Source organism: Labeo rohita, chromosome 12 (genome assembly GCF_022985175.1).
Source record: "Labeo rohita strain BAU-BD-2019 chromosome 12, IGBB_LRoh.1.0, whole genome shotgun sequence".
NCBI classification, from domain to species: Eukaryota; Metazoa; Chordata; class Actinopteri; order Cypriniformes; family Cyprinidae; genus Labeo; species Labeo rohita.
The window spans coordinates 27129744-27154386 of NC_066880.1; the positions used below are offsets into that span (position 1 = coordinate 27129744).

Here is a 24643-nt window from a genome sequence, read left to right on the forward strand (position 1 = left end):
CGGTCCTGGAGAGACGCAGCCATGCATAGTTTTGCTTTAACAATAAATAAAAGTGAAAGTAACCCAGTTTGGGTTGTTTTGCAACCCACAGATGGGTCAGATATGAACAAACCCAACCGTAGGTTACTTTAACCTAGCAATATTTCCAGATTAATATTTTTAACCTAGTTAATATTTCCAGATTAACTTAAATATTTGCAAATTTTGTAAAATACACTACACTACTTATTTTAGGATGAATACAGTTCTAAATAAATATTTTATGCATTTTTCATTCATGTGTATAATATTACCCAAGTATAAACTTGTTTAGCAAACACTTTAGAAATAAAATGTAACATTTAAAAGTAACATTGTAATTCCAGAGTAATTAACAATCAATTTACTTTTTAAGTACCATAATGGTGAATATATTTGGCAGTGACACACCAGCATTAAATAAATCCTGGAACCTGGGTTATAAACCGGCCATCAAACCACCTGCTTGGGGCTGGAGTGTGATTGCTGTCAGCCTAAACGATTCATCAAACACCTGAACCAAATGGGCCTTAATCAGTTTCCACCTATCTCATTTTGCTGCCTGTTTCTGCATGTTTTAGGACTTTAGGTATAAAACCTTCATACAAATAGTAGTTTTTAAACAAGGTTTTGCAGATTTAATACAGGAACCAGGTTGTGGCTTGTAAAAATTAAAAAAAAAAGACAAGTCAAGTGCTAGGTAAAAGGGGCTGGTAAAGTCAAGCATTTAATTGTTTAAAATGGTAAGATAGTAGTTTGTCTTTGCACATGTATATAAAACTTGCACATATATAAAAGTGTTTCTAAAAAGCTTTTGTGAAGTGTGTTAAATATTATTGGTTTGATCTTCGTGTTCAAATGTTCTGAACTGATCTGGCTGAAAATTACCCAACAGAGCTAGAGTGCTTTCATTATTTTTGCTGTTTTTTTTTTTTTTTCTTAGATGAATGCTATCATAACCTGCCTTGCAGCTTGTCTGTTGCATGTGGTGTGCAGCACACCAACTTCTTTGTGTAAGTGTTTCTTTGTCATTCAGTTGCTTTATCACTTTATTGACTTCTGTTGTATGATTGTATATCGTGTTCAAACAACTTATTTATTTTTTTTGTAGCTTGGTGTTATCACAGGCGTTCATGCAGTAAGTAGGTTTTTGCCATTGTTTTGAGAGATGGTTTGATACTAAAAGCTGGGTGAGGATGTTTTAAAACTGATATATATACATATTTTTTGCACCTTAGGTTATGTCACTTGGCCCACAATCGCAGAAAAATACTGTAATGGCACTCGGCAGTCTCCAATAAACATCGTAACCGCTAATGTCCAAGCTAACGCTAATCTGACCTCTTTGATATTCACTGGCTACAGTGACAAAGCAGCCTTAACTGAGATTAAAAACACTGGCATGACAAGTAAGTAGCTTAATGTTTCTATTCCATCTTTTGAGCAAAGAAAAACTTCTTGACTGAGAACAGAATGGTTAACTTGTGTTCTGGATTCACACTTCAGTTCAAGTTACACTTGATCACAAGAAAATGCGTGTGGAAGGAGGTGATCTGCCAGGCTTGTTTGCCAGTACAGAGTTTCATCTTCACTGGGGTAATGGCAGCACCACGCCTGGATCTGAACATAGTGTGAATGGCAAACGATTCCCTATGGAGGTATGAACCTAATGTAACTTTATTAAAGTTTATCAGTGGTTTTATAAAAGGTCTTGTGTTTCAGTTGCATATCGTGAATAAGGCCGAACGTAATGCTAGTGTGCCTGGTGATTCAGCATTGGCAGTTCTTGGCGTGTTCATAGAGGTATGTTGCCTTTTGTTCACCAATGTTTGGAGAAATTATGACTGTATATTTCAGATGAGTGCTTTAATTGTAATCTCCCACAGGCATCTAATGACACTGGGAAACCAGAGAGCTGGAATACCTTAACATCTTCCCTTACAAAAATTGCCAATGCAGGTTTGGACATGATCCTACAGTATGAGTAAATAAGTGGTTGCATAGGTTGGTAAAAGGCAAGTATTAACTGTGTCTCAGGTGATCAAGCACGTATCTCCGATAGCATCTCCATGGATGATTTGCTTCCTGGAGTGGAGAGGAGTAAATATTACCGTTATGTTGGCTCTATGACCACACCAAACTGCAATGAAGGTGTGATTTGGACCATTTTTAAAGACCCCATCAAAGTCAGCAGGGATTTGGTAAGTCTAGATGTTATGCAGTTAAAAAAATAAAAAAAATAAATAAATAAATTGGGCCTAAATGAAAGATTTATGTATTTGGATTGCAAAATTAAACTTAATGTGATGCACATTTGTCAGTCATGCACTAATAAAACACTTCATAGAAGTTTTATATAATTGGATTAATAAACAAGGTTTCAAATGCACAATAACAAGGTTATGTATTTATGAATGTATCAGTTTTTCCATCTCATTAATTTTAGCCAACCTAGTATTGCTTGTCTCACAGTTAGCCACATATTTAATCATGTTCATGCTTCTTAAATTTATACGTGTAATTTGTTTTCACAATTAACCGATTTATGGTGACTCCAAACCATTTAAACTCCTGCTTATTAACGCCGACGCAAATACTTTAACCAAATAGATGCTAATTTAAATAGAATTCAGATGCATTAAATCTTAAATTTAGACCTAAATATTTAAGTGCAATGGGAAATGATCAAAGGCGTTTTTATTTTGTCCCTTTCTTTAAACAGATTGACCTCTTCACAACATCGGTCTACATCAACAAGACTGCCAACTCTCCCCTTATAATCAACACGTTCAGGGGTGTTCAGCCCATCAATGGCAGGGTTGTGATGTCACAGGTAGAAGGTACCAAAACTACCCGCCCTATACAGCCAACATCCAGTACCAAAACAACTGGTCTTCTAGGTATCAAAACCACCAGCCTTATAAAGCCAACATCCCGTACCAAAACTACCGGCCTTATAACGCCGACCGCAAGTATCAAAACTACTAGTCTTATAAAGCCGACATCAGCCGCAACAAACCTATCCCAGGCTCTTATTTCTCCTCTTCTGAGTGTTGTACTCCTGTACTGCATCCTACCTTTGTTGTAAAATTTGCCCCTAAATGCTGGGATTAAGAATCTTATGGCTCTATATGTGAATGTATAAATATTCTATTTAATGTTAGAGATCATTTAAAAAAAAAAAAAAAAAGTGTCAGTCATGTGAAGTGTATTTAATGTCATTTTAGCTGGTTTAATATTGGAAAGATTTTGTTTTTGTCTAGTTTCCTTACCCTCAGCTTGTTTCCTGCAAGAGTTACCAAACCATATTTGTTCCATATTGCGCACTGAAGGTCCTACACATTTGGTTGTAGTGCTGGGTATATTTTATAGAGGGTTAACCATTTGATTTACATGCACCGTTTTGGAAGACATTTGAGCTGCTGCTTTAGGACAATAGTGTTGGTTGTGCAGTTTGAAGTGGAACATTTCTATTCAACTGAATGTAGGCAACATGCTGAGGGCGACGGACACGTCATCGATTTGTCTGCTGGTTTTATAAACGTTAATCTCCTTGGAATGACTGTGTCTCATGCTTGTTTTGAGTTCTCACCCAGGGTGGTGTGTTTGGTTGGGTGGGGTGTGTGTGGTTTTTTTTTTTTTTTTTTTTTTTTTTTTTTTTTTTTTTTGGTCAGGGTTGTAGGTTTCCACTGTAAAGGTTGGGTTTGTTTTAATGCGTGCACACAAGGTTTGTCCTTTGCCATTGTCTGCTGTGCCACCACGTGAATGTTTGTCAAAACGCTTCAGGATAGTAGGTTGAACCGGTCACATTCATACTTCGTGTTTTAAATTGTGAGAGAAGAAAAAGAGTTTTGAAAAAGTTTTCATTGAAATCATTAAATGTATCAAATACAACGTTTGTGTCCTTGTCCATTTCACAGCAGGTGACAACTGGGTATCTAAAGATTCTAGTACTTTTCTACATTTGAGATATATATATATATATATAGATATAGATAGATAGATAGATAGATAGATAGATAGATAGATAGATAGATAGATAGATAAAAAAAAAAAAAAAAAAAATTATAAATTGGCAAAGTATTGAGTTCTAGTTTGAGTGAGGGTGATGTGTAAAAAAAAAAAAAAAATTATAAATTGGCAAAGTATTGAGTTCTAGTTTTTTTTTTTTTTTTTTGCTCTTTAATTTTCTGCTTAAGTGATCATCATACCAAAGATGTTCACTGACTAATTTAATGAATGTCCATTAAAACTGGAATGTCCTCTACAGAGTTGCAAGATTCTGTCTCTTGTGCATTCCAAAACTTAAAGACAAATATTGTTACATGAAGGCAATGAAGACTCGTTTCTAGAAACCGCAAGATAATGGGTTTTCATGTTCCCAGAACCTCATGCTTATGTTAGATTTATGACATTCATTGTTTGTGTGTGTGTGTGTGTTTTATCTTGGTCTCTAGGACAAAATATGAGTAGTTTGAATGACAAAAGTGTGGGGATTGAATGAGTAGTTGAGGTCACTTTGAGATTTCCCTTCCTGTGACTCCTATGTGACGGTCTCCCAGGAACTTCCTTTGCAAGCGGATTTTCCTTATGGCAGTTCAATCACTGCGGGTTGAAACTCTTTCCAAATGCTGGCTCCAGGAGGAAATGATTCATGTATATGATTTTTCCACACAATAACATGTCCCCAGTGATGTCTTTTGTATGACTTTGTATAGTTAATACAGTACTACCTCCTTTGACAGTTACACAAAATACTGACTGATATCGGTCAACAAAGGATGCTGAATGTGCAGCCAGTGGTTAGAGAGTCAGTTGGGATTATAATATGCAAGTTTATTTGACCAGCTTTTGTGTGTGATTTCCACGTTGCTTGGGAACCAGGTATTCAGAAACTATATTTTGATTTCGATGAAGTTACGTTAACAGATCTGAATGTCTTCGGTCTTCTAAAGCTTTCTTACTTTTGCATATGTAATAAAGCATATTATTGTTCATACCATATGCAGATTCTGACATTCCCATGAAATAATACGTAGCAACCAACAAAACTGAGTAAACTGATCCCATTTCTTAAGGGTATCATAGCATGATGCTCAGTTCTGTTAAAAGATCTTGAGCGACCACATTTTTTCAATACTGTACATTGTGCCACTTTTGAGGGAAAAAAAAAACAAAAACAAAACGCGCCGGAAGCAACTAATTTTCATGACTCTTAGTTCTGTAACAGATCTTGAAAGCCTACATTCTTCCATTTCAGATTGTACACCTCTGCAAAGGAAAGGTTGCTCTTTTTCACGCAGTTACAATGAATGGAGACTAAATCTTCAAAGCTTCGAAACCAAGATTTGTTAACTCTTTTCTGACTAATGCTTCCAGCTAAAATATGAATTCATCTATAATATTGCTTTCTACAGTGGAAAAGCCATTTTGTCACAATCAGGAGAGAAATATGCAGGGATCAAGCATTGTTTACAAACAAAAACAGTCCAAAACAGTTCTAAAAAATATGCTGGCTGCTTTTTTTTAAGGTGTTTGGACCAGAGGTTGCATTCGATTTTAACATTGTCATTTTCAGTCTTAAAAATTCAGTCATAATCTATTATTACCCGTCATTTTAATTTTCATATTTTAATTATAATAACACATTTAATTGCTTTTATATTTGTTCATATTTTCATTTTTAACAATGAACCTACAGGATGACAGCACAGTGTGGAAAATAGATTCTCATCTTAATGAACCAATATCGAATTTTAAATCCCAAATGATCTTTTGGTCTATGCTGTTTTGACGAATGAGCGGTACATAGTGCGCCTCCCATCCAATAAATCACAAAAGGCTGAGCTCTATGCTTTGTTACTTTGATATGAAACAAAAAAGTCTTCGATTTCAAAATCTGTCCATTTCATTAGGAAATTGAAGCAATAAATACTGTTTTGGCACTCTTTAATGTGGCGTGATAGATTGCTGTAGTTAAAATGGGTAGGTTACTTGCCTGTGCGTAATCAAACAAATAGCAAAAGATTTGTGCAGGGTTGCTAGGTTTTTACAACAAAACCCGCCCAATTGCCACTCAAAGCTAGCCCAAAACTAGCCCAATTGCTTTTCGAGGGGGGGTCCCCCATGAAAACCACACTCTGGGACATAAAATACATATCTTTTGGTTGGGGTTCCCCTGGTAAATTCATATTTCAGGGGCTAAATATGACATTATTGGGGTCGCTTCAACCCGTGGACAACAGTGTTAAAGTAGCCAAAGAAAACCACGGACTTGGCAACACTGGATTTGTGACAGTTTAGTATTTGTTCTGGATCCCGTGCTCTGCCGCCACACTGGAGCGCACTCGCTACCAACTGGACAGGGGTGGGATGTCTTTTGTATGACTTTGTATAGTTAATACAGTACTACCTCCTTTGACAGTTAGTTACACAAAATATTGACTGATATCGGTCAACAAAGGACACTGAATGTGCAACCAGTGGTTAGAGAGTCAGTTGGGATTGTAATATGCAAGTTTATTTGACCAGCTTTTGTGTGTGATTTCCACGTTGCTTGAGAACCAGGTATTCAGAAATGTTTCCCTAAAAATATTTTGATTTTGATGAAGTTACGTTAACAGATCTGAAAGTCTTTAGTCCTCTAACACTTTCTTACTTTTGCATATATAATAAAGCATATTATTTTTTAATGATTTGGATATTTTCATGATATTGGGTTCTTATTAATTAGCTGTTTATTAAAAGTACTATATAGATGATGACGCTGTTCCCTCAACATAAGATCACATAAGAGGAAGATAACATAAGAAAAAATACCATATGCAGATTCTGACATTCCCATGAAATAATACGTAGCAACCAACAAAACTGAGTAAACTGATCCCATTTCTTCAGGGTATCATAGCATGATGCTCAGTTCCATTAAAAGATCTTGAGCATCCACATTTTTTCAATACTGTACATTGTGCCACTTTTGTGAGAGAAAAAAAAAAACAAAAACAAAACGCGCCGGAAGCAACTAATTTTCATGACTCTTAGTTCTGTAACAGATCTTGAAAGCCTACATTCTTCCATTTCAGATTGTACACCTCTGCAAAGGAAAGGTTGCTCTTTTTCACGCAGTTACAATGAATGGAGACTAAATCTTCAAAGCTTCGAAACCAAGATTTGTTAACTCTTTTCTGACTAATGCTTCCAGCTAAAATATGAATTCTTCATCTATAATATTGCTTTCTACAGTGGAAAAGCCATTTTGTCACAATCAGGAGAGAAATATGCAGGGATCAAGCATTGTTTACAAACAAAAACAGTCCAAAACAGTTCTAAAAAAATATGCTGGTGGATTTTTAAGTGGACTTTTCACTGGAGAAAGCTTTATTATGGATTATGGGCTCATATTTTGGTCAGAAGCAACAGTTTGAAACCAAAAAAAAAAAAAAGAATTAAATTTTTGCTTCTCAAAATGTTAATTGATGGACTGGAGTGGTGTGGATTACTTGTGGATTATTGTGGTGTTTTTTTAAGGTGTTTGGACCAGAGGTTGCGTTAGACTTTAACACTGTCTGTCATTTTTAATTTGTAAAAATTCAGTCATAATCTATTATTACCCATCATTTTAATTTTCATATTTTAATTATAATGACACATTTAATTGCTTTTATATTTGTTCACATTTTCATTTTTAATCATGAACCTACAGGATGACAGCGCAGTGTTGAAAATAGATTCTCATTTTAATGAACCAATATCGAATTTTAAATCCCAAATGATTTTTTGACGAATGAGCAGTACATAGTGCGCCTCCCATCCAATAAATCACAAAAGGCTGAGCTCTATGCTTTGTTACTTTGATATGAAACAAAAAAGTCTTCGATTTCAAAATCTGTCCATTTCATTAGGATTAATTGCCCCATGAATGTTGTTTCTTATGCTTAAATAGTGTTTAAAAAGCTTATTTTTCAGGCTAACACCAGCCAATGCGCATGCACAGTCATAACATGCTTATGACTGCGCATGCGCATTGGTTGGTCTAGCCTCAGGTTCTAACGGCTGCTGCAGTGGCGCAATGACTTAACCAATCAGCGATTAGCTCTTTCATTTAGAAGGTGGGACATTTCCTCCATATTGCGCGTTTCTCCCATCCCATTCATATGGAGTCTTTGTTTCTGTAGTCTTTGTTTAAAATAACAATTAAAATAAAACACTTACTAAAAAAGATTTGTATTTACCCGCATGCCACGTGACCATTAATCAACAATTAAAAAAAAATGCGAACGTGCAAATGTGATACTTAATTATTGAAATATTTATTTTAAAATCTCAGGGGTACTTAAAGTAAATATATTTAGTGAATAAGGTTTAGATGACAAAAAGTTCTGGAAAGCACGTATTACATGTAAATAATCACTAACAAGCTTAAAGGGGTCATCGGATGCCCATTTTCCACAAGCTGATATGATTCTTTAGGGTCTTAATGAAAAGTCTATAATATACTTTGGTTAAAACTTCTCAATGGTTGTGTAAAACAACACCCTTTTTACCTTGTCAAAATGAGCTCTGCAAAAATCATCCCATTCTAAGGGGTTGTTCCTTTAAATGCAAGTGAGCTCTGCTCGCCCCGCCCCTCTCTTCTCTCTGTGGAGTGACGAGCCTGTTTACTTTAGCCGCATTTAGCCGCGTTTAGCTGTTAAACTTTCTAACTAGCACGTTATAAGGAAAGGCGATCGCAAAGATTCATAAAAAAAACCCTTATACTCATTTCTGCTGTAGGTGAAGCTGGATCACAAATGATTTGCGCGAACATAGATGGATATATGTAGATCGGGAGGCGCATTCCCTTCACAAACAAACGTAATCCACTGCATCTTCAGCGGCTCAGATGTTGGGAGTAAATGACGACCACTACGTTCATTATTACATCCAGCAACACCTCAGTCGCTCAATCTGAGATATTCTTGTCTAACATCCCTGCTCCGGCATCCAAACAATGGAGGTTGGACTTTCAAATTATATATATAATCAACTATCGTGGGAGCGGCCTCTGTCGGTGTGGCTGCACACCGACACGCCTCTGAGAGCGGCTCGATTTGAAAAAGGGGATATTATTTTTACAGATTAATTAAAAACCACTGCATGGATTTTTATCATTATAGGGTAGATTTGTACATACACTACCAACACACATTAATGTTCAAACAACATGAAAAGTGAACTTTGCATCCGATGACCTCTTTAAAGTACTTAATTTTTGGAATCTGATTACATAATTACATACCAGACAGCAGCATGTAACTCTCCAAGCCCCACTGGAACAGAACCTAATACAATCTTTGTAAGCAGAACAATAAACAGAAGAACCCATCTGCACATTGTGATACTGCTATCTGTATCAGATCACTGATACGTCTGAAATATCAAGACCTTTAATATAAGGTGAAAATGGTCTGGAAATGTTGTTTTTTTTTTTTTTTCCACAGGTGCTGCACAATGCTGCCGCATTGCAACACGGCTTGCATTACGAGATCCACAGTAGATTTCTTTGTTTTCTTTCTTTATTAAACAAACCATAAACATCTCAATTCAAGAGCAAAGATGGGATTTACTGCTAGTATTTATGTCACAATCAGTTCATCAAATGCTGAAGTGAATATTTCCGATATTAAATTGCAGTGTTACACATTTCCTTATTTCAAAGGTATCTGGAATATCATCGAGGGGGTGTGAAATCCAAAGAGTCTGCTGACTGTTGAATGCTTATACATGGACAACTAAAGGATCAGATTCCATTTCAAAGGGGAGAAAAGGACAAACTGTTCTATTACCTGCTTTCAGGTGTCATAAATGTGGGTGTAAACTACTGTCACACTTGGTCTTTTGTCCCATGTTCTTTCTTGTTAAGTGGATTGCGGTCATTGTCCAAAAATACCTTCATGAGGTTAATCAGATTGTTCTTTCATTGTATGGACAGCATGCAGTTTCTGTAAAGTGATATTAGTACTTGCAATTCCGCTGATCTTGAAATGAAATATGATCTTATTACAGCACTGTTAACTAACATAAATACAAGTTACAATATAATTTTTTAAAAGATAATTATGATAATTATAATGACAATAACAGATTTATTATTTTCATTAACCCTCTACGGTACGCAATATGATATCAATGAGGAAAAAAATATTTGTGATGTTTTTCCAGCTTAAAGTTGGACACTATAACAATATCAACAAACATTTTTATATATTTTTTTATTTATTTAATTTTTAAAAGTTTGTTGCCTCAAGGCAACATTGTACCACAATGGACAAAATTAAACATTTGATATTTTCATGCAGAAAAAAATTAATCAATTTATTTAAATCACCAGTTTCTTTAATCAAACATTTGAAGGAATAGATTTATCACACTTTTGATGTTTTGCACATCTCATATTTAACAAAAAGTAAGATTTCATACCTGCATGTTGCTTTCAGGCAACACTGTACCATCGTGGATCACAAGTATAACCAAACTATCATATCTGTTATCATACCAAAACATTATAATTAGTGTTGTTTTAAAGTAAAAAAAATAAAATTATCATAACCTTATGCTAATATATAACTTTTCCTTACAAGCATGCACATACGCACACAAGCACATGCATGTAAAATCTCCTTCCTCACTAATGACTCCTCACTGCTTGTGAAAGCTGAGGAAGCACTTCCTCTCAACAGAATATGTGCAGATATTGTATATGAATTACAATTTTTATAAATGCATTACAATATCATGCAAAAATTCAAATACATTTAGATAATTCTAACTTTTTTCTTACAAATATTATATACATGTATGCTATGCTATATGCCTGGTATGGCCACATGTGATTCCATTACGGTACAATGTTGCCTTGAGGCAACATGCAGTTTTTTGTAATTTCCTATGATATATTTGATGATATATTATGAAAAGTTTTTGAAAATACTTCTTTACTAATCAGTGAAGGTGATTCAGATTTTTTGTTGGCAATTATATGAATGAAAATTGATGAAAACTGCACCTTTCACTGGACAAAATATGGAGTCATGTGACATGTGCACATGTCCTGAAAGAGGGAGCAAAATAGACCCCTATGGGTCATGTGACCACTTTTTGGCAATTTCATTTGTTAGTATTTGACTTCTTCTTTACTAAGATAGCATTGATTCATTAAATGGGTGGCTCATTTTATTTAAAAAAACAAAAATAGGCTGTGTTGCCTGGAGGCAACACGGTACCATAGAGGGTTAGTTAGATTTAAACCGTAAACATTTGAACTGTAAAACTAAATAAAACTGCTAACTGAAATAAAATATATATTAAAAAGCTACTTGCCAAGGCAACATTTCTTATTTTTTAATTGAATTTTAAGTACTAAAATAACTAAAACTAATTACATTTTTCAAAATGTCTAATAATACAAATGAATGACAATGTGCATGTAAAAAATCTAGTAAGAATGACAAAAATGTACAACAAAATGACTAAAGCTTTAACAAAAAATACAAAAATTAAATTCAAAATATTAAGAAAAATATTAATATCAATGATACTAAAATAACACTGGACCATATGAACTATAATGAAAACATAAAATGCTTATTACAAAAGTAATTATAATATTTTATGTAACTATTTGTTTAGTTAAAGTGGTGTCATCACTCACTCCTATATCTTTACAAACCTGTATGACTACATTTCTTCACACAATACAAAAGAAGACATTTTTGTACATGCAATGAAGGCAATGTTGTTTTTGACTTTCATTGTATGGACAAAAGCTGTTTAGGAGGACAAAAACAGTTTTGGAATGGCATGAAGAGGAGTAAATGATGATGATTTTTGAAAGCACTTCCCCTTCAAGAAAACATACAGCAACACCCCCTCCACTGTCTGCTTTCTGATTTTTTACTTTGCTAATTTTGAGCAATCCTATATATATATATATATATATATATATATATATATATATGAACCCATAAGAAACCTTACAGAACATCACTTAATGCATGCATATATTATGCATATTTCTTGTAAATAGGTCAAATGCTCAAATACTTCACACACAGACACAGGTGTCGCTTGGTATTTCTAACCATATGATGCGCAATGTCTAGAATGCTAAACAGCCTTTCTTATCTCCTCATCTCAGTGCTTTGTTCTGAACTCTGCCTATGGGACACATCCTGGATTGTTTTCAAGTTGGTATCTTTGACACTTTCACAAACAAATCATTGCTGCAGAATGTAATTTCTGTAATTAAATTGTGCCTAAAGGCAAAAGTGACACGGTAATTAGCCATTCCAGATGAAAAAATGTTCCTGAAGCTATAGGTCAACGTAAGGTGTGTCTAGGTGAAGTCCGAACATTCCATTTCTAGTGATGTTGACTGATGCAGTGACAGAAGCCAAACGCTCATGTGACAATTAAACAGTAGAACAACATAGTGAGCTACTAAACTAAACTAAAACCAAAAACGTAAACAACAACATTGGTTATTTAAAACATTCAGTGAAATTATATATATATATATATGTATGTATGTATGTATGTATGTATGTATATGTATACACGCACACACTGTAACGCTCACTCTTGAGGTCTTCTTAGGTCTTCTAGAATGAAAAATATTTATGAAATCCTTTTGTAAGGTAGAAACATTTGGAACATTTGGGTCATTAGCAGTGATTAAATCTGGACAGGGCTGGCAAATATGGAACACTGTGCAGTGTTTGCTAAAAACAAAATTAAGATGAGCTGTTCTGTCAGATAACAGATGAACATATGGGTCGTGACAAAAACAAACTCCGTTGACTCCATTGTTTCTGCAGGTTGGTTGAGTCAAATGGTTTTGAACTGCAGAATACAAGTTTTGCAAAGAAGTATAATCTGTTTTTGTTTTTCAAAGAAACAGTACTACAATAATACCTTTATTTTAATAGTTTTGTTCTTTTAATGTGACTTTCTCTTCATTATGATATCAGGAGGATTGCATCACTGGTTTGAATTGCATTTGCATGAATTTAAGACATTTTAGACCCAGAAGAAAAAAAAAAATCAAATCTTTATAAAAATGTTCCAGCAAAATTAGTTCCAGGCCTTGTGAACTTATCCGCAGAAGTATTAAACCTCTGCCCTGCGGTGTGTTAATGCCCCCATGTGGATCCTACTTGTCATCGCAGATAGAGATCATATGGACTACATACAGAATACAGCACATCTCATGCTGCCTTTATGACATATATTAATTTACTGTAGATAAACTTTTGTAATTTAGATAATTCTTTCCTGTAGCCACAGAAGAAATGTGACCTGGACCACAAAACCAGTCATAAGGGGCAATTTTTTTAAAATAAATAATCTTTCTATTGATATATGGTTCGTTAGAATACAATATCTGGAATCTGACAAATCTGGTATCTGAGGGTGCAAAAAATCTAAATCTGAGAAAATCACCTTTAAAGTTGTCCAAATGAAGTTCTTAGCATATTACTAATCAAAAATTAAGTTTTGATATATTTACGGTAGAAAATTTACAAAATATCTTCATGGAACATGATCTTTACTTAATATCCTAATGACTTTGACAAAAAAGAAAAATTGATTATTTTGACCCACACAATGTATTTTTGTGTCTTGCGACGGGTTTTGAGGTCCTGAGTACATATACTCACAAAGTCAAATGGATTACAATTAAATATTCTGAACAATGCAATATGGTGACAGCAAAAATAATAATAAATTCATATAATTAAATTAATTTCATTTTAACCTCAAACTTTATCCTAAAAATGCTTAAAAATAATTCATTTATACATTAAACTTGCATAGATCAAAAAATGAAACAAAAGCTGCTCTTAAGTAATATTTGGACAGTAGATATCACTCTAAGTGCTTTAAGACAATTTGTAAAAAATAAGGCTGATGACTCTTGTCTTATTATTGCAAGGTTCCCTATATAAGGACACCTGGATAAAGCAGTAATATGAAGAACAGTAACCAGGATGAAGCATTCATCTGTAAGGCTCCGTTCAGGTCACAGTTACATTCTCCTTTGTGACGTGGATTGGCAGGAAGTGGGGTCGGAGTCGGTTCTGGACACATCATCCAATCGACTGCGGTTGATTTGTGACTAACGTTGTCTTGGTCCAGTCCTCCGCTCTTTAGAATCCAATACGAGTTATTCTTGAAGAAATAGGCATCTCCTGAGAGGTTAAGAAATAAACTGTGAACAAAATGCATCTAAGATTGCATACAAACTCAGAGAATTCTTGATTAAAATTACAAGATTTAAATCTAAATAAAATATACAATTACCAGTCAAATGTTTTTAAACAATAAGATTTATATATTTAATATATTTTAAAATGTAATTTATTCCAGTGATTTCAAAGCTGAATTTTTAGCATCATTACTCCAGTCACATGATCCTTCAGAAATCATTCTAATATTCTGATTTGCTGCACGAAAAAAAAAAAAAAAAAAAAAAAATATATATATATATATATATATATAATTATTATTATTATTATTATTATGTTGAAAAGATGTAGAATTATGTAGATTTCTTTCAGGTTTCTTTGATGAATAGAAAGTTCAGAAGAACAGCACTTATCTGAAATAGAAATCGGTTTTGCTAAGTAAAAGTATTAATTTCTATAATTTCTTTCCTAAAAATAAATAAATAAATAAATAAATAATACTGACTCCAAGCTTTTGAATGGTATAGTGTATAATGTTACAAAATGCTGCTCTTTGGATCTTTCTATTTATCAGAGAATCCTTAAAAAATGTACTCAACTGTTTTAAATACTACTACTAATAATACTAACAATAATAATAATAATAATAATTTATAATAATAAATGTTTCTTGAACAGCAAATCAGCATATTAGATTTTTGAAAATATCATGTTACACTGAAGACTGGAGTAATGATGCTGAAAATTTAGCTTTGATCACAGGAATAAATTACATTTTAAAATATATTCAAATAAAAAGCAGTTATTTTAAATAGTAAAAGAAAAATAAAAAAATCACAATTACTGTTTTTTCTATACTTTGGATCAAATAAATCCAGGCTTGGTGAGCAGAAGAGAATTGTTTAAAAACATTAATTCTACATGATTTGTTATGTTGGACATGTAAGATTCATATTTTTTTTACTATGCTTTTAATGTACTTTTAATACATTTTAAAGTGTCATTAATGTAAAATAGCAAATAAACTATCCTATATATAAATGTGTTTTGACAATTTAGTAAAATTGAATAACCAATGACAAAGCAGAATCCCTTTTACACAGACATATGAATATATACATATGAATTGTCCATATTTTAATTAAAAGATATGTCATAATATCACCACACACGCATTCAAATCGAATGACTGAATTCTAGGTTTTAATGCATTTCGATGTCTGAAATGTACATCTAACTCCTGGAATTACATGAATTACAGTACAATAAGTATAAAATTAAAAAACACTATAACAATTTGTAGGCCAAACCTGGAAATTAATTTGCATTTTAACACTTCCAGCTCCATCGTCCAAATGTTTTTTTTTTTTTTTTTTTTTTTTTTTTTGGTTAAATGTCTAAAATTAATTCTATTGTGACCACAAACTCTAGACATTTTGACACTTTATGCTGAAAAAATACTTTAGAAATACTTTACTCAAGATTTGTATTCATGATCATGAAATGGGGTTGCTAAAAAGTGTCTATATTGGACTACAGAGGTTGTTGGGATTATTAAATTTCGTCACAGTGAACTCACTAGTACTCACTACTCACTTAGTCTACTATTCTAACTAAAACCTTTTGATGAACATAAACTTTTTGCTGGTCACAGAGCTTATTTTCTGCAATAATCCAAAACCCATAGGAAAAATCCTGCTGGGTTTTTGTTGAGGGAACCAGGGTGATGCAAGTCTTTGAACTGTCCTACAAAAATATGTCATCACTGCTGAGCTCTATTCCAAACATAGTCTCATTGACTGCTTGGCTGCTTCTTGGCTCTACTCAGCTGATAATGAAGTATCACTTGAAAATGCACTTAAGGTAAACAGACTTTCTCTACATTACCGTCTCCCCAGGTGATGATGTCATCAGGGTTACTGGGCGCGCCCTTCCAGAGGGAGGTGCTTCTGGGATATCCTGCCTCTGGACTGCGCTTTTCAGTCTCCGATCCTTCAGAGAACCTCCAGAACTCTCCACCACTGAAGATGTAGGTTTTTCCATTATGAGCCCAAATAAAGGCAGCGTCCACCCTCTTCACATCACTTCCGTCATGAGACACCAGCCCCCAGTCTGACAGTGGACGTGGGTAACCAGAAACCGCCGCGGTGTCTTTAAATACCCAGTACTGTGAACCTGTGTTCACAGTAAGAAGTAGTTACGCATTCAGTTGCAGAAATTAGCTTCTTCAAATTGACGTGTCCTTCCATCATGCCCCAGTTGAGTAAAAAGAAACTAACCTATGAAGAAGATGATCCTGCTATCTGTTTTTCTTTCATAAACTGCATCGATCTTGTTAGTGCCCGGAGGAAGACCAGTCCAGAAGTTTTTTATGAGAGCAGGGTGAAAGGACACAAGAGAACCAGATCGCTGGATTCGCCAGAAATATGGACCTAGACGAGATAAAAAATAAAAATAACACATATGTGACAAATTCATTTAATCCATTGTTTATCATAAATTCTGAGCTATTTTGCTTCTGGAATTTGTCTTCTTTCAGATAAATTTACAGACACTTAAGTGTTTATTTTATTGCAGCTTATTTAATTGCATATTTACAATTATGTTCTGGAAATTTTCACAAATGGATAATGCATCATTTGCATATGTAATTATGACATTTCAGAAAACTTGTGATATCTAAGCACGGTGATATCTATGTTAACATTTTTACTCTATTCACCTATTGTCTTGAGTTAAAACAGCAGGTTTAAATCTTGAGCTTCAAGTGGCATTTAAGATGATCAACTAGATCTGCCTTGCAAAATCTGTGCATTTGTAAGAACAGTCATTCGATACCTTTAAAAAAGAAAACATCTCCTCTGATGTTTGCCACCGCATCAAAACCTCCTTCACAACGACTCTGGGCTGATGGATCAGGTCTAGACAAACAGAGAGGTCACGGAGGTCATTAACACTTTTAATTTGTTATTACTGAGCGCTGGAAAGGTGTGTATCTGGGATGTTTTTAAAAGCATGCTCTTCTGCTCACCAAGGCTGCATTTACTTGCTATAACTAAAATTGTGGAATATTATTACAATTTAAAATGACAGTTTTATATTGTAATATATTGTAAAATGCAATTTATTCCTCTAATGCAAAGCTGAAAGCATCATTACTCCAGTCTTTGTTGTTACATGATCCTTCAGAAATCATTCTAATATGCTGATTTGCTGCTTAAGAAACATTTCTTATTATTATCCATTTTGAATAGTTGTGCTGCTTCATTGTAAAGGTTTTTACTGTCAGTTTTGATCAGTTAAATGTAGCCTTGTTGAATAAATGTGTAATCTTCTTACTGACCCCACACATCTGAACAGTAGTGTATGTCTTGGTAAAAATGACTCACTTTGATGGTACTTTGGGTCGAGGTGCAGTTGGTGGTTTAGGTAAGTGTGGTGTAGGATAATTTGGGGATGATGTTGATGTGCTGATCTTACTTCCTGTTAAGACACAAACCAAAACCACAGCAAGAAATTTAGATATGTTCAGCTCAGCATATTATGACAAAATGGAAAAATAGGTTTACAGATAATGAAATACAGCTGAAGTCAAAAGTGCAGAATCTGCAAAATGTTAATTATTTTACCAAAATAAGAAGGATCAAAAAATGCATGTAATTTTTTATTTAGTACTGACCTGGATAAGATATTTCACAACTGAGGTGTTATCAAAGCCATCAGAAGGATTACTATCCAGAACCTTACAAAAACCTCCGTATTTTTAATGACGTTATTCATTACTAAGGAGTTATCATGATCTTCACTTTTGAATATGGATCCAAATAATTAGTAATTCCTTCTGAAGTATTTGGTATTACCTGAGTCATTACTAGTGGGTTACCATGATCTTCACTTTAAATATTAATTATACATTTTGCATTATTTACATTAATTATGAACATGTATATAGTAGTTCTTAGTAGTTCTCTGGGAGATATGAAAAGTTAGTAGTTACTGATTAGCTAATAGTGAACTACCATGTTCAACTGAGCACTATTACTTACTGATTCGTTAATCAGAGTTACTTATTAGTTAATAGTAGTTACTAGAATGTTAATAGTGCATTAGTCATTTGTTCCTGTGTAGTTATTCACTAACGACGGTTCTGTATTCTAAAGTGTTACCATTTCAGTAACCAGAGCACGGAACTAAAGCTTCTGTACATGCTCCTACCGTAGAGCGACTGAATGGCATAGCGATCATCTTCTGGAAGAGTGTAGGATAAGAAATCTCCAACAGAACCCTGGTAGTACGGCCGCATGATGGACGGAGAAGAGGAAGAATGAGAGAGACCCAGGGCATGACCAAATTCATGCACAGCCACCGCAAACAAATCAGTGCCACTCTCATCTAAACAAATTGAGAGAATAAGAAAAGTCTTTATTTATGCATAATAACATTTATAAGTGGGTGATTCATCAACTGAGGGCACTTTCGGCTACTTAAAAGTAAGATAAACTTCTTCAAGCTACATTTCATTTATGTAAACGACTAATCAAAGGTCCTAAAATAAAGACGGCATGTATTATAATAGTAATGAGATTTCTCACTTTTTTTTTTTTTTTTTTTCAGTAGCTAGCAGTACATTAATACTGAACTTATACACTTTACAACATGATTCAATATGTTTCTTTGTAACTGTAATTAACTAGCAGTTTCTGAGTGAGAATTGTTTCTACATTAAATTTCTTTCAGTGTAGCAATAAAAATATATTCTCAGTATTAACTGGTTTGGTAATGACACCTTAGAAAGCTGCTCTCAGATCAAGATAATCTGAAAAAAAAAAAAAAAAAACGCTCGTGATCTTAACTATTCATTATATTTCTTTGGATAAACTGTGATTCACTTCTCATTTCTATCATAACCAAATATAAATGCAAATTTTCTAAAATTATTGACATGATGGAAATGACAGCAATACTTATTTGTTATGAAAAAAATATGTAATTGTATGCATGAACCCAAAATTTTTAATGTTGTAACACACACACAAACAGAATTCAGAGAAAATAATTATTTAAAAAAAAAAAAAAAAAAAAATAAATAAAAAATAAATAAAAACATAATATATTGGGGTTAAAAGGCAATTAATTTTCAGTAACATGATCAATTTGACTTTGGCTATTGGAATAGAGCAAAATTTAAATAATATTGAGCTAGATAATGATACTAATTTGCAACACTGAACTGAATCAAAACAACACTGAACTGAAAAACACTATTATCTTCTGCAGAGCTACTTTAAACCTAAAACTTAATTGGTTTAATAATTGGTGAATTTTACAGCATTAACAGTTTTTCCTGTTTATTAATGTGAAGCTGATTTGAAACAATCTGTGTTATAGAAATAGATGACTCGACTTAATTTAAAGTATTTTTCTTCTGTGGAATAGTTAGACAGAAACATTTTTGAATGCAAACTCACTGAATTTGTTCAATCTGTAAATATTCTGTAACCTCTGGGACTGTCATTCATCTATTAATCACTGAATATTTAATTAAGGTACTTGCCTAAATAGGTCCAACTCTCCTCATCATCAAAATGTGTATCTCCAGCAACATCAGCCTCCCCCGGGAAGAAGGCATGAGCAAGTGTCCCTCCCCTCCCATCAAATGGATACCCGTCATCATGGAGCGAGCGAACGAAGGAGATCTTGATATCAGCTCTGTCCCGCTCGCTTGGGGATGTATCATGAAACTTGAGGTTGGTGACATCACTCCAGGCTTTGAGGGCATAGGCTATTATGGTGTTTACTTGACTGGGTTGGAGGGGCGGAGGGAGAGATGGGTAATTTTGGATGCTAGGAGAAAGAAGACAAAAAGTTAGTCAGTGACCACACATTTTAAAAATGTTATTGTATACGATTGTGTGTCAGTGACCATGTCTGTCTAACAGTGCAGACCTCCATGTGAGTTCAGACTTTGTCCAGCGAAGCCCAGTAGTTGCGTATCTTCTTTTCCTCCTCCGCTTTTTCAGCATGTCCTTAGACCCTATAATGTCTGGCAGTGAACACCGTGGTGTGTTCATCAGTTTCACGGTGTCTTTGTCTAGAGAAGCACAGGGCAGAAGGTCCCAGATCAATATATAGACTTCAGAGATACAGAGCCCATTACAGTACATGAAATAAAAACCCATATGTGGGGAGGAGAGACAATGAATAATTCTTTTTCTAGACATGTATTGACCAAACCATTAACAAACCACCAACTGAGGAAGAAGTCACTCTAAATCTCTTAAATACACTTGCATTCACAAGGAACTGAAAACATAGTGTTTTGATTTCATTTGATTTGGGGAAAAAAGGGTAGAAAATCTACACTGCAGAAAGAAAGGGTGGGAGGAAGCACTGAAAAAGACTTGTGAAACAATGCCGTTAGATCATTTCCTGCCTGTGTTGCATTTACCAAGTTTGCCTGTGTCTTTGAGGCCAGCAAAACGCTGCATTTCTTTGATAGCTCTCTCAATGCCTTCTTTAGTCTGCAGCATTCCTGTGCGGGGGTCCGGAGGGGGGAGGTATCCATACCTGCTCAACCAGTCCTAAGAGAAATCACATGTTTAAAATGTTAGCCAAAAACAAACAAACAAATAAACGAACGAACAAACAAACAAACAATATCTATATCTATATCTATGTATCTATATCTATATCTATATATCTATATATATCTATATCTATCTATCTATCTATCTATATATATATATATATATATATATATGTGTGTGTGTGTGTGTGTGTGTGTCCAACACGATGTGTTAATTACCATGCACTCACATTGCTGCCTACATTACCTCGCAAGCTGTTATTTTTCGCACCTCAGATTTTCATTGGTGGATATCGACTGCTTGGAAGTAAGGTAATTGATATTATTTGATACTAGAGAATTTAAAATGTCTTTTGCCAAGTTTGTGATAATTTGTTTGTGATAAGGTCGAGGTGCATTTTACACAATTATGTGGAAACCAAATTGCTAGCAATCTTATCTTTGATGCGTACTAAAAACCATAGTTAATTTTGTAGTTACTGTGATATTAGTACAAAAACATAGTTAAACCATGGTTAACTGTGTAGTTATCATGGTTTTACTGCAAATGCTATGGTAAAACCATGGTTAATGTTGTATTTACTATGGTTTTACTACAAAAACCATAGTTAAACCGTGGTTCTTGTAGTAAAACCATGGTTAATTTTGTAGTTACCATGGTTTTACTGCAAATGCTGTGGTAAAATCATGGTTAATGTTGTGTTTACTGTGGTTTTACTACAAAAAACATAGTTAAACCATGGTTCTTGTAGCAAGTTCAATGAACTCAAATATCTAAGTTGTCACTTAGTACAACTTAACATTTCAAGTTTACTGAACTTTTTGAGTTGATTGAACTTAAAATTTTAAGGTAGCCGGGTAACAAATTATTTTTTTGACTCACAAATTATTACGTTGACTCACCAAATTGTTTTTTACAGCATGGTTAATTTTGTTGTTACTATGGTTTTACAACAAAAACTATAGCTAAACTATGGTTACTGTAGAAAAAGCATGATTAATTTTCGTAAGGAGTATTTTGGAGTGGTGGTGTAATTGGTCCCAAATTAATGCCTACCAGGAGCCAAACGCATGTAAATATGATCATTTTAATTGTAGGAGAAAAGGTTTGACATTATTTTTGTCTTGTAGTGAATAGCAGTACTTATTTGACGTTTCGGTGTCTCATAAATATTCATGAGACTGTGTGTCCTTAACCTATGAGAAAACGCTTAACTTAATTCATGTCCACACATGTATTTCCTGCGATAGACGGTTCAGACTGAGATTTCCTGCAAGTGAGAGACGCGATTAGAAATCGCAAATTAGCGATTGTTTTTGCTCTAAAAGAGTTTCTGCGTTGCATAAACTGTTGTCCATAAAAACGGAGTCTTCAACGCTGTTGAAATGATCTCATTATCCCTCTGTGCTGTCAGAAATATTTTCAGCCCCTTTTTAGATGGCCACGGGAAGGTCCCTTCTAACTTCTTCATTCTGCATTTGTTCAGCTGTATATACATTATGAGTGTGATTTATCCAATTTTTATATATATATATATATATATATATATCATAACGTAGTGTATGTATAACGTAGTGTGCAAAAGATCTAAACACACCTTTTGCAGACTTGTTGACTTAAAAGTAACACAGAATGTGTTGTCCTTATCTAGACATGTAGATGAGTTAACAAAGAATTGTTTCCAGCACATCAGTATTAAAAATATAGTGACATTTAACCTTTTAATATCAAGTGTAACTACAATTAAGATTTTAAACTGTTTTAGTGTAATTTTTATTTATTGTACACCTCTAATGTAGAGACTTTGGTTGTTGACTACAGTTTGTCTCTAGCATATAATCATACATAAGAGGTCTGAAAGCACAATTTAAGCTCATAGTCATATTATAACACTATAACACTTTTTAACCCCTGTGTGTTCCTCTTCTCTTTAAAAAAAAAAATCCTAGAAATTCCACTGACTAATTTTAACACTAAGCTCACATATGCACATCAGCAACAATCCAACCCAAACCCTCTAATGAGATATGGTACAATGTTTGTTTTCCTATTTATTAAAATATTTAACTTATGCTAATACAGAGTAAAACTCATCTTACCACACCCCGAGAGTACTGGTCCGGCATCGGAGCCAAATGAACCGGAGAAATAAACACAAGCACGGGGCAGGTCAGGTAAACCAACCAAAGATATCCTGAGAAAGTCATCTGTCTGGACAAAATAAAAAAAATAAATAAACAGCTGCAGACAGTTAAAAGGATCTGCTTTTATTCTAAGGTTAATGTAGCTCTTGTTTTCTCATACCGTTATATGCTCTTCTCTTGCTACTTCAGTTTATCTCTCTAAGGACTAGGCAGGGCAGAGACCAATCGATGAGAAGTGCTCTCTCTCTCTCTCTCTCTCTCTCTCTGTCTCTCTCTCTGTCTTTCTCACGCTCTATTCTGAAAAATCCTCATAAAAATCTCTCACTCCCTGCTGAATCAAATAAACATTATACTTAGCTGCATTAAAAGTCCATAATTAATATAAATTTATTAATATTAATTATTTAATTGTGCCTTGAATCAAGGTAAGCTTTGCTATTCTCAGATTTTGCACTACATAAATCAGTCAAAAGGCAACAAAACCCCCAAAGTACAACTGAGGTGAAGGTGCAGTCACACCCATAACTGAAAGAAACCGGATGTTTCAAATCTTACCAAACTGTTACAAAACTCATATTGCTGTATTTCTTAAGAGTTGTCACCCTTAGTAAAACAAACACTGTAAACCAAAAATAAAATGTGTATTTTTTTATTCATTAGTAATATTTTCTAATAACATTTTTATAAGGTGTAATAACACTTTTATAAGGTAACCTAAAGGACACTATATAGTAATTTTGCCTAAAATAGTAATGTGTGACAGGAAGTAGTGACAGGAAGAAAAGATCACAGGGGGCCAGGAAATTTACACACGTGTGTGGGTTTTAATAAACAAGTTAGCAGACTGACTTTACTTTAAAGTGTAAGGCCTCAATGTATTTAACAGAAGTTCAAACATCTGACGATGATGTAAAGTCATGCAGTTTTGTAACACACTTTTTATCATTGGACAAATTTCAACATACCACTCAAGGTATGTCAGACACATAAACATGTGGTAAATGATGCAAAACAGAACTTAGATTCACAATATTACACTATAGAGTGCTGCGGGGACTGACATATGCTAATATGAAGGTGCGGTCACATTTACCATTGCTTGGCGAAGTTTTGCCAGATTTTGTTCAAGCTGGTCACTCAAATTCGCCGTGCTGACCAAAAGAAGCTGCTTGGTTTAAAATTAACTTCTGTGTGAGCTGTTGACAACGGACTAATTTTGGAATTTCACTAATGTGACCGCTTGATATTGCTTTGATACAGCAGTTCAATTTAATACTAATTTACATTTTTGCACACGATATTGCCAAAGAAATTTTTCCACCCAAAGCCAAAGCAAGATCAAAGATTAGTTGAGTGAATGATATTCTGACCAGGATCCCTACCCATCTTCCATTTCAAAATTACATACTTTTCCAGATTCAAATTTTCAAACTTCTCAGTAGATTTTCAGACAGGTTCATAGAGCAACATTTTGAGTTTTAGATTTGCTATAAAGTACAGTCATCTGTAAATATTTTTATTTTCTCAAATTTTTTTTCATTGATTTTCTCAAAATGACAACATACAAAGTGTAACAGAGTGACAGACGCCTGAAGTGGATGGATCCATATGCAAAGCTTTATTGAAATGAGTCAGAGACATGGTCATAAACAGGCAGGGTCGAACATTG

General features: G+C 34.1%; 2 protein-coding genes across 3 annotated transcripts; one reads left to right on the forward strand and one right to left on the reverse strand.

Moving 5' to 3' along the window:
* The first annotated feature begins 593 nt into the window (after nt 1–593).
* LOC127173843 (carbonic anhydrase 4-like) lies at nt 594–3906 on the forward strand. Its single transcript, XM_051123880.1, has 9 exons — nt 594–761; nt 962–1031; nt 1130–1156; nt 1257–1427; nt 1525–1676; nt 1741–1821; nt 1905–1977; nt 2056–2219; nt 2741–3906. The coding sequence occupies exons 1-9, from the start codon at nt 759–761 to the stop codon at nt 3104–3106; spliced, it is 1107 nt and encodes a 368-aa protein (XP_050979837.1). The 5' UTR covers nt 594–758; the 3' UTR covers nt 3107–3906.
* An 8796-nt stretch (nt 3907–12702) lies between these two features.
* On the reverse strand, nt 12703–23464 carry mmp25b (matrix metallopeptidase 25b). 2 transcript variants are annotated; one of them, XM_051125135.1, is made up of 11 exons: nt 23135–23464; nt 22930–23037; nt 20692–20824; nt 20190–20334; nt 19798–20087; nt 18459–18635; nt 17633–17726; nt 17082–17164; nt 16523–16675; nt 16131–16418; nt 12703–14246 (listed from the first exon to the last, which is right to left on the reverse strand). In XM_051125135.1, the coding sequence occupies exons 2-11, from the start codon at nt 23035–23037 to the stop codon at nt 13996–13998; spliced, it is 1722 nt and encodes a 573-aa protein (XP_050981092.1). In that variant the 5' UTR covers nt 23135–23464; the 3' UTR covers nt 12703–13995. The 2 variants fall into 2 exon arrangements, with proteins under 2 accessions (XP_050981092.1, XP_050981091.1); XM_051125134.1 differs by having other exon boundaries at nt 22930–23041.
* Between the last annotated feature and the right edge of the window lie 1179 nt (nt 23465–24643).